Source organism: Paramormyrops kingsleyae, chromosome 10 (genome assembly GCF_048594095.1).
Source record: "Paramormyrops kingsleyae isolate MSU_618 chromosome 10, PKINGS_0.4, whole genome shotgun sequence".
In the NCBI taxonomy this organism is placed as follows: Eukaryota; Metazoa; Chordata; class Actinopteri; order Osteoglossiformes; family Mormyridae; genus Paramormyrops; species Paramormyrops kingsleyae.
Genome location: NC_132806.1, coordinates 24,459,811 through 24,471,206, shown reverse-complemented (window position 1 = coordinate 24,471,206; position 11,396 = coordinate 24,459,811). Strand labels below are relative to the sequence as shown.

General features: G+C 43.4%; 1 protein-coding gene across 8 annotated transcripts in view; it reads right to left on the bottom strand.

Moving 5' to 3' along the window:
* LOC111855497 (teneurin-1-like) overlaps positions 1–11,396 on the bottom strand; it is a 365,325-nt gene that overhangs the window by 5,039 nt on the left and 348,890 nt on the right. For all 8 annotated transcript variants that reach the window (XM_072717559.1, XM_072717557.1, XM_072717558.1 and 5 more), the window contains 5 exons: positions 9,049–9,284; positions 7,618–7,911; positions 3,889–4,276; positions 529–1,749; positions 13–155 (listed from right to left, as the gene is read on the bottom strand). In XM_072717559.1, coding sequence (XP_072573660.1) covers positions 13–155; positions 529–1,749; positions 3,889–4,276; positions 7,618–7,911; positions 9,049–9,284 — 2,282 coding nt within the window. The remainder of the gene's footprint in view (positions 1–12; positions 156–528; positions 1,750–3,888; positions 4,277–7,617; positions 7,912–9,048; positions 9,285–11,396) is intronic.

Genomic DNA, 11,396 nt, shown 5'->3' with positions numbered 1-11,396 from the left:
GACTGCATTCACCTTGCTGGGGTCCCAGTCCTGTGTTTTGGTTTGGGTCTTCTTAAGCTCATAAGTTTGTTCCGTACTGTCTACATCAGGCTTGGGAAACCCAGGAACCACATTGTGAAGCTGAAAACCAAATAACTGTAACCAGCTGCCGATGTCTGCAGATGATAACAGAAAGCTAGATTAACATGGTAACAAAAAAGCAAGCCATCCAGTTGACAAACTAGAGACTGTTGGTGAGCATAGGGACCTCTGTGCTGACATATAAACAGCATATGTTCATATTCCTGCACTTAACTGATCAGCTTGAACATTTGCTAAATCGTTAGTGTAAAGTGTTCAAAATTATTAGTGGAGAAACACATTTTCTTGTGCTAATTTCTGGCTCTAAGGTTGAGCATACCCTACAGTCTGTTCTTCACATTAGAACATCTGAGCACATCTACTGTTAATTTTAGAGTGTAGCTAAAATGAATGCTACAGATCTGACCTAAAGAAACCAACAGCATAATGACTATATTTGTGCCTCACCTTGTGTGAACTGAGTGACTTCCTGCAGATGTCCAACTGGACAGTTATTTTTAAACGAATACAGATTGAAAGGTTTTGGGTTAGTACTCAGCTCAGCCCACAAGTCATAGTTGGGAGTGGTCCAGCGACCTGCCACTACATCATAGTCCCTTCGACCAAGGTGAACCAGTTTCGTGAGAGGATCATAAAGGCCGCCATGGAACCCAACTATCAGCTTGAAGCTAGGGTTGGAGTCTTGGTATATGTCTCCATAAGGAGTGTAGAAGATCTCTTTCACGATTTGCCCACGACTGCTAAACACAGCCAAAGGAGTTCCCAAATTGTCACAGGCAACATAGTATTCCTCACCACTGCTTAGCTCCATGGCTATAAGATGACCTTGCAGGTCATAATACAGCGATGCAATTTCCGAGCTGGTGTGATTATATATGTGGGTGACCCTAGTCGGTTTACTGAGGTCCGCGTAAAAAAACTGTAGGTACTCTCCTACATTGGACCGACTGACCACCCTCCGGCCGAGACCATCATACCGGTAATGCACACTCTTCCCAGACACTTTGTTGTAGGCCTTAGTGAGGAGTCCGTTAGAGTTATACTCAAACACGTCATTGCCCCTGAGACGCAGGAAGCCGTCCTCATCCATTTTGTACTGTATCTCTCCGAGCCTGGTGATGCGGTCCCGCATATCATACCGGAGCGGTGTAAGTCGGGCGCTATTGCCATGACTGAGCAAGTTGATGTTCCCATTGAGGTCATAGCTGTAGCGCCACTGTGGCCGGTCATTGACGGAAACGGTCTGGAGCTGGCTATCCGCGTCATACTCGTAGGAGTAGCGAGTGATATTGTTGTCGACGCCGATTCTGATATCGCAGACGGTGGTTCGGCCCATGTTGTCGTATTGCACCGTCATCCAGTACGCGATGGACTTCAAGATTTCATATTGGACCTCAATCACTTGCCCGTTTGCGTTGAAGATCTTGGTGTGCTTCATGGCATGAGTCGTGATGACCTGGTTGAGGTCGTAGTTTATCACACTAAATTTGCCAAACTGCTCGACCCGACCTGATACATCGACATAGCGATACAGATCGATGGGGAGCGGCGTCTCATTGATCATAGCTTGCATACTGGTCACTCTGAAGTTATTATAGCTATAATCAAATCGGGCATTTACAAGACCTTCCTCACTGAACCGGAAGATCTGCCGTCCTACAAGAGGACCTGTAAAAGAAAGAAATATTAGGGTGAAAAAAACAAACTTCAAAGATACCATTATGAGACATAATAGCATAAATATTAAAACAACAAGTACATGCATTCTGGCCTCACTGCTCCATTCTGCCCTAGTGGCTGCATACTTACATGTTCTACTGAGAGCTCTCACACCTAACTGTACAAAAACATGTGGTTTAGAGGGCTTGGTACCTATAATTGTCCCTTTGTTTGTGTGATGGCATGATAAAAATGTTTCCTCCAGGGTTACTGCAAACCTACCCTGGAAAGTAGTTATAGAACATAGAGTGATGTTCATGAAATATCTGCTTAAAATTGAAAAAATATATATGAATGCAATTTCCACAAGAGGGCTATTCCCGTAACGATTAATTGCTTAATGGTCTACATATAGTATCTCTCTTGTAAATGGGGAAAATTCAGGTCTGTGTTAAAATGGGAACACCCTAGAAAGGACACCAGTCCACTGCAGGGCACGCACTTCTTCATATGCTAAGATCAATAGAGAGGCACCATTTCACCTAGCCACACATTTTAAGGAATGTGGGTGGAGCACTAGGAGGAATCCGGCAAACAGACAGAAGGAGAACATGTAAACTAGCAATTGTTCACATACACTTAATAACCTTGGCTATGATTTGGCAATAAATTATTCATTATATAAATCATATGAATACAAACAAATTGTAATGCTTCAGCATTAAGTACCTCTAACTGAGGTTTGTTAATTGCATTTATGTATGGTGTTTAACCTCTAATTGCAAAGCATAATGGAATCCAAAGACAATAGTTTTGATTACACGTGCAATATGGCTGTAAATATCGGAACATTAAGTTTTAGACCACGATAAATCAGATGTTAATCTCCTCACAGAGTCAGCCTCGTTCTCATTATCTGTATCCTCGACGGTCCCGGGCGCAGTTAGGCAAAACGACCCCCAAATGAAATTTGCATGATGCTGGAGTCCATAGAGAGACGAAACACAGCTATGAAGCGCAGAGGGCGGGATCTCGCCGCACTGTCAATCACAGCCTGATCAATCCCAATTGGACACAACAAAGTAGTCAACAGGCAATGGATTTTAACTGGTCTGTGACTGACAGTGCACAACGATCTGAATCTCAGCGGGGCTTGGCTTTTACAGTCAACGGGGAAAATTTAGGTCTCTGTTAAAAAGGGAACTCATTAAATTAATAGATAATCTGATAAAGTTATGATATAAACATTGATGCTTTACAAATTTGGAAAACTCTTTTGTCCAAAGCAACGTACAAGTGAGGCAGATAGCACATTGCAAGCATACATGTAGCTAAGGAGTCGACTAGGAGTAAGACTAGAGAGACTAGATTGCCTATATTATGGGGAAGTGCTCACCAGGAGACTAGTACTCCAGGCATCTTCTGGCTTTCCCCCATCTCCTCCTCTGCCTACGATTGGCTGTAATCGGCATTATCGGCCCGCACAAAAAGAAGCATTTGCTATGGCAGAGCGGAAACGGCTAATGCGAAGCTGCAACTGAGGGTATTAGCAAAGTAAGGCTAGGAAACAGTTAGAGGGGCTGGACCGGGGCGGGGCGGGGGGGATGGGGGAGGTGAGATAAGGTTGACAATCAGCTGCAAAGGCTTGTAAAGTTCTCAGAACTGAAGGAAATTGTTCATCAGCATCAGGAATTAGGCCATTCACAGTCCAAGGCCCTTTTACAATAAGACTGATGTGGCCTCCTGCATAATCACCCGTGATGAAAGGCGGTGGGTGAATTTCTCCTCGCCAGTACATGCGTTCAAGGGCACTATGACCTGTGGTTTCTCCCGAGATTCAAGCGACAGACAAGGAGTTTTTACCATGATCGTATAGGCTGGGGCTTCATAAACATTATATTCATGTACCAGAGAAGTTTAACTTTTTGATGCAAGAATTCAATGACAACTTCTGAAATTGAATTTTAAAGAAAAAAAAAAAACTAAATTTTGAGATAAATTATGAATGACGACATAAAAATTTCATTCACTGTTTTGAATAACATACAGTATTAATAATAGACTGACATGGTTAAGCACAGCCTCTGACTTCCGGTTTGTGATTCTCCTTTACTTAGAATGCAGTGCGCCAAACTTCTGCCAGCATACCTGTTTGCCTGTATCGGATGGTACAGACGAAGCCCTCCTGCATGAGATGGATGGTTTTGACCACGCCTGAGGCCTCATCGTATGTGAACGTGACGAGAGCGGTATCGTAGAGGATCTCCGCTAGGCGTGACTGCCTGGTGTACTTGTAAAGGACGCGGCGGCCAGTGCCGAAGTAGAGGGACTGAAGGAGGCGGCCATCGCGGGTATAGTCCTGAACGACGCTGGCGCTGTTGTCCGGGGGGCTGTAGATGTTCCTGTAGTAGCCCACTGACAGCATGGACTGCAGGCTGTGGCGCACCATGCTGGGCATGGTGACGGAGAGGAGGCGGTCCGTCTGGTCGTATTCAAAGATGTACCTGCGCTGGCTGTGCAGCAGGAGCACGATGGACTGCGAGAAGACAGACAGATAGGGCTTCGTGAGCAGAATCGCGTCGCTGACACCCCTGAGAGCGCTGGTATGCGGAATTATGTCAGGGACACCGTTTACTGGCAATCGAACCAGGAACAGCCCTGACAGCATCGATACATTGAATCAAGTCAAGGATACCCATGACAGCTTTGGTAAATGGAGTCAAGTCAGGGATACCATTTCTGGCGCTGGAATGCAGAATCAAGCCAGGGATTCCCCTGACGGCATTGGTACATGGAATCAAGTCAGGGAAACCCCTGACGACGTCGGGAATGTGGAATCAAGTCAGGGATGCCTGTGATGGCGTCGGTATGCAGAATCAAACGATGCAAACCCCTAGCGGTGTCATTGCATGGAAACAAGCTTGTGTTGGTGCATGGAATCGTGTCAAAAACTTCCTTGACGGTGTCAGTAGATGTCATTGAGTCAAAGACACCCATAACCGTGTTAGTACACGGAAACGAGTGAGGGACACTCGAGACGGCATCTGTACATGGAATGAAGTCAAGAATACCCCTGGCAGCCCTGGTACGTGGAATTAAGTTGGGGATACCCTTGCTGGTGTCCCTGCACGGGATCAAGTCAGGGACACGCAGAAGGGACACCCTCGACAACATCAGAGCATGGACATAAATCAGGGACAAACTTGATGGTGTTGGTATGTCCCATTATGGTCCATGCACAGGGGGAGTGATGAAAATTTTATCAGCAGGGGTGTGTCTGGACAGTGCACGTGCGGCCCGGATTGTTGTGCACTGGTGCACTGTGATGGAAATTGGCAGCGTGGTTCCATGCAGTGGTAGCAGAGCAGTTGTAGTTGGACACTTAAGATAAGCAGCTGTGTAAGGAGGTGCAGTAGTTACCCACATATATATCAGAGATGGCACAATATATTTCTTTCTAGTCTGATCTCAATACAAATAAAATCATTTTGAGTATCTGCCAATTTCGAGACCAATCCGATATTTTTTCTCCTTTATCAGCTACTAAGCTTTAAATGAGATTTGTATCGATACATTTCAATGAACATGGCAAACTATCTGCATTTAGTGTTATAACCCCGTTGCTTGAGTTTGCTAAGAACAGGAAAATATAATGGTCATGTTGCTCAAACAAAAGGTGTGTCACTGCGCTCCAGGACGGAGTCCACGGCCAACGGGATTTACACAAGTCTGCTTCTTTGTTTTATTCAATAACTTTCACAAAAATGAGCAGAAGTATTTCCTAAAGTGCAAATTGTGCAGTCTGTTGCCAAATTTAATATGATGAAATCAATCATGAAAATATCACTGTATGCCCGAACTAACAATTTCTAGTCAAAATGCACATACTGTACTGTAAGGCTCTAGTACAAAATATACAGTGGAGCTCAGATAAAACTTAAGTAGTAATTCACGAAACTTTAGATAGAATACAAGACTGAAGACATCTAGTTTGTATAAATTTTACTGTGTTCAGACTAGCCTTACGTACATTGCAGTCTTCTGAATTAAGCAAGTGCCCCAAAACTTTCTGTGAGCACTAACACAAACTAAGACAAACCAATTTTATGTATTCCTAGCATTTTTATATTATATGCTTTTATGTTATCCAAATCATTTTCATTTCTGTTTTTGGCCTTACTTGTTGTACTGTATGCCAGTCTGCGATCTTTCGGTAAGCTCCAAAAATATTTTCATTTAATCGTACATGGCCAACTCGCAGATAATTCAAACTGAGACCATCAGATGTGTGAATCCACACAGCTGCAGGCTCCCAACACCACTCTCAGACCACTTCCTATATGCAGAGAACAAATAAACATGTAGCCTATTTTATCAGGTTCATGTGTTTTCAAGGTCTAGTTCATCTGTTTAACGTGTTTGAAAAAAAATATCCCATGCATGTATTTATGCATGACCTATGTTATAATTATCAATCTATTCTAAATCTATTATTACCAGTTTAATTTTGTATTTAAAGTTTTACTGTTTATGTTAAAAATTCACACAGCAAAAACCAAAAAGCATTTTTAATGATATCAGCAGTTACCTATGATTACTTGTCAAAGTTCTGCCTAGATATTTAAAATATGAAACATTATAAATGTTAGTTATAACATTCTCAGTGGTATAATGCTGTGGAGACATCTATTGCATTACCTATTGCATTAGTCATTCTTGATTCAGGAAATACAGTTGCATTATCAAGCAATATCATTACACGCTAAGCAATATTTATATTATATTTACATTATCAAGCAAAACCATTACTTGAGGAATCTTTTAGTCTTTTATTCTCTTTTGCGTATGCGGGGTCCTAAGAGTGGTGAGGCTTCAGAGTGGTGAATTGTTCGGTGTATTCGTGGACCAGAAGGGGCCTGAGAGCGGCAGGACCGAAGCAGGGAGGTTGCAGTTGGTTACCTCGCGACAAGTCAGCTCTGTTGCACATGCGTTGCTGAACAACTAGCCAACCCATGGCTTCCACTTCTGGTTACTGTATGTCACACAAAGTCTACAAGAATTTTCACGATTTTTCAGGCTAGATGTAACTGTGATGGAAAATCAGATTGATTCTTGCTCCCCCAATATCAGACCCAGCACTTCTGTTGTATGTATACTGTATGTAGTATGTACTACAGAGCTGTACATCTCCATCCTGTCCTCACGTGTACCAAAACCATTCCCACTCTGTCCCTGTATACACCAAACCCGTCCTCATGTGTACCAAAACCGTCCGCACCTTATCTCCGCATGTACCAAAACCGTCCCCACCCAATCCTCTCACGTGTACCAAAACCGTCCCCACCCCATCCTCTCACGTGTACCAAAACCATCCCCACCCCATCTTCTCATGTGTACCAAAACCATCCCCACCCTATCTCCACATGCACCAAAACCGTCCACACCCTATCTCCAAGTGCACCAAAACTGTCCTCACCCAATCCTCTCATGTGTACCAAAACCGTCCCCCCCCTAACTCCGCATGCACCAAAACCATCCCCCCCGTCTCTGCGTGCGCCAAAACCATCAGACCTGACACACATGCTCCTCATTCAATATAGTAACAGCACATAGTAAGATCAGGTACGATGACTCAGTATTGAATTTACCAGGAACTGCAGCTGACTCTGAAGAGCATAGATCATTTTTTTATATAAAACTGTGCACAACTCAGATAAAATGTCTAAGAATTTCACTAATCTTTATATTCTGGAGCACCACCAAAAGTATAATAAAATCTCGGGTTTAAAGCTTTTTACTTACAAAAAAACAAACAAACAAACAAAAAAAGCTCCATGAAAACAGCAGACGATGGATGACAATTCTGCCGGAATTTACCTTCTCTAGGAAGGTGTAGCTCCAAATCCGTCCATTGGCCCACGTTCTGGAGACGAGCCTGCCATTGTCATACTCCAGCTTCTCAGACCAGTTCCCCCGCTGAATGGTGGTGACAAGGCCAGCTGGCGAGTATGTGACATTTACCTCGTTGTATTTGCTACTGGGAGACCACAGGATGGGACGGCCCATTGGGTCATAGAGGATCCTGAGTGTAAATTTGCGATGGTCATCATAGATCTTGCCCACTCGTGTGGCCTGGTCAAAGTCTATGGACAGCAGATTTCTGTTATGAGCCTGATGACGAACACAACAACACAAGATCAGTGATGTAATCATGGAACAACAGGCAAAGCAGAATCATCAAAGCACTGTAATAATAATAGATACTTTTATTGATCCCCATGGGGAAATTGTCTTTACACCTCCCTCAACTTGCTCTTCGTATAGCAAGCTGTCTGTGAAGGGCAACCACCCATCGTGGCACCCAGGGAGCTGGGGGTTAAGGGCCTTACTTAAGGAGCCACAGATGTACTGAGGCTGGGTTTGAATCAGTGACCTTCTGATCATATGCACGCAGGCTTAGCCCACTGAGCCACACACTGCCACACAGCCCTTAGTGCATTTTTCTTGAAACACACAGATTTAACGAAATATACAGAAATCTACTCTAAAACAAAAAGACTTCTTGAATATAGTTTTATTAATATTGTCACAAGTTAGGGCACTTTACTAACTGGGGTTGAGGGAATATTAAACAATTATCTATATTCATTAGCTAAAACCTGAAATATACATATGTAAATTGTTTCCACATAATTTACATACTGACTTTGATTCCATTATCTCAACATTTCATTCCCCTCTAACAGCGTGGTGGAATGTGTTGACATTTGGCACCCACCTGCACTATTAATTTCCTTTTTCTAATACATTTCTCCTTTTATCAAAACCTTTATAGCGAGGTTATGTTTCCCCCTTTGACTGTGAAAATGTGGTTTCTCTGAGCTCCAGAAAAAAAACCCCAGAAATGTCATGCAAACAGTCTTGCTTCAGATTAAACTCGTATGAGTTATTGCAGAATAAATACCAGAATCTCCATTGTCGCACATAATTACTGAAACCAACCGAAATGGAGAGTCAGCCTACATCCACGCACTTTGTCCCAGTTTAAGTTGGGACTTACGGTTTATTTCCAGCGTGCGGTTAAGGTGGCTTTGAAACCGCCATTGGGGTTTAAGAAAATGAAGAACATTTTTTTGTCGGGCAACTTTCGTGAAACCCTTCTCAAGTTTATGTGTGGTTGCTTTGTAAAGGCGCCACAACATGGATCAAGATGGCTGCCATGTGGCGGGGGGTAAATAAGTATACATCCTCTCTCCATCTGTGCCCCCCCCCCATGTTCGACCCGCAGAGATGGCGGTCGCCACGTACCCTCAGCCTGCGCTCGTAGGCCGTGTGGTTGCCCTTGGCCTGCTCCCTCCTCTGCCTCCATTCGATGAGGCTTGGAGCGTGTTCACTGGGCAGCGTGATGTTGCACTTCCCCACAGCGGGGCTCACGACTCCGGAGGAGATGTGCGCCTCCGTACTGAGCGTCACCTCCATGCCACTGGCGAAGGTGACGCGGAGGGAGCCATCCGAGCTGACGCGGTACGTGTTCTGAGCATGGTCTGTGCAAGACAGGGTTTAACAAAGAGTCTCACACACTTGTTTCTAACAGGGGTTGCCAGCTTCGGTCAGTTGGCTGGATTCAGATTTTCAGTTCCACACAAATCCGCACACGTTTACATGTATGCAACAGTTTTATTACCTTGTAATTTGTCTGTAGGGTTTGCAAACTACCCCAACGCTTTCAATGTAGCTAATTTTAGGTTTATAATGGAAAAATACAGATTCGCCGTAAAATTTTCTTGCATGAGCGTGAGTCTGAAAGTGCGAGTGTCACGCCTGATGCGTGAGAGCTGGCAACCCTAGATTCAGGCCTTTATGAAGTCACTACACACTGTCAAACAAACTTCGAGTATGGATGAGGAAAATATCTTCTTTCTCAGACTTTTTGATATAATAATTCTTTATATGCTTTAAAACCTGTAGTATCTGTAGCTTGAAAGTGTATGTGAAGTAAGTATGTGGCCCCAGCCCACCTCAGCACCATCATCTGGTCTGTTTCCTGTTTATGCAGTCATGGCTTCACACTTTTGCAAAAATCTCACATGCAGAAAACTGAGCCACTATGGAAACAAAAGAGCCTTTCCATTGTTGCGAGATCGTACTGTTCCTCCCTCCAAAGAGATAAGGGCATTTCTAAAATTTAGAATACAATAAGTCTACATTTTACCTTGTTGCGTTTTCATTGAGCTATAATTGAATAAATGGATTCACTTAGAAAGATGAAATATTTGCATCGCATAAAACCACAGTTCATAATTATAAGCCATTTGTATTCCTTGACGGCCGGGCCACTCCCCATGCAATTCCCAAACCCATTAAACAGCTAAGCTGATTTAATATTGTCTAATTAAATGCATCACCCCCAGAATAATAAAAACACATCGACATACATAAAAACAGAACTTTCGTTATGAGACTAAATGAACACGGAACGCGATCTACAAAATGCGGTCAAGCCGACTGAAATTGTCGGTTAGTGTAGAAGAATTGCAGATATTTTGTCATTGGGTTAATATAAGTTTTAAGCAACCAATGGGAAATACGATTATATTTATGTTATGTCTGTGTTCAGCTTAGCCATTTCAAAACCTCTCCTTAAGTCACCCCCGTATTTGCAGTCACCATCCAATGCACCAATGTACTTGTCAAACTCATCCACCAGTAAACCTTTTTAGGTAACTCGTACGTCGTGAAGTTAACTGATTAATTAAGCTGATGAACTAAATGAGTAGTTGCTGAAGTTTAACGAATACATTGAAGGGTGGAGAAAGCCCCAAGGAGCGGCTTAGGGACCATAGCTGTACTCCTCAATCCAAATCTTCATCCATCAGGTTCTCAGCAACAATTTGGAGAACACAAGAAATTCTTAAAAATCATATTACTGCTTCTGTATATTCTGATATTCAGATGGTTTTCCTTTTGCGCAAACATTCATTTACTGCATAGACATCTTTAAACATCACTTCCTTTTGACTGCGTATGATTTTTGCACAGTAGAAGATAGTCACCACTGGTTTCCCCTTTGGTGAGCTGGTGAAGGTTTTCACTGCAGGCGGCATATAAGAGATGGTTTGGTTTGACACCTAGGGCTTCTCAGTATCACACCAGTGGGCCATGCATCGTTGGAAGACGTTGAGGGTGGGAATAAGTGAGCACGTTAAAGGTGTTGTTTTTTATCACCATGGAGTGTACGTGAGTTAACATCATCAAGATAACCACATTATCAAGATAACCACTTCCTGCCTTATGGATGAAGGTCCCTTTCACTGTGACCTCCTGATTCTTGCTCATCTCCTTGGCCAGCCATCTTCTTCTTCTTCTTCCTTTTTGGCTCTGGTACCACTTCCATGGTTTGTACACAGCACAAGGAATGAGTTGTACGCTTTGATTTCAGCGGTAACGTTGTAGGGTGGCGTGGTGACTCACTGGGTAGAGCTGCTGGTTCTCGCTCCCGCTGCGCGTGGAGCTCGAATGTTTGAAGGCCCAAAGATGAAGGAGAATCGAGGTCTTGAAATTGCTCATGGTGTGCGAGTGTGTTCACTGTTTTTGTACACCGCCTACCTCTTATGACTCAGGAAAAGTGGTTGAAAGATCAGTGGATGGATGAAGTC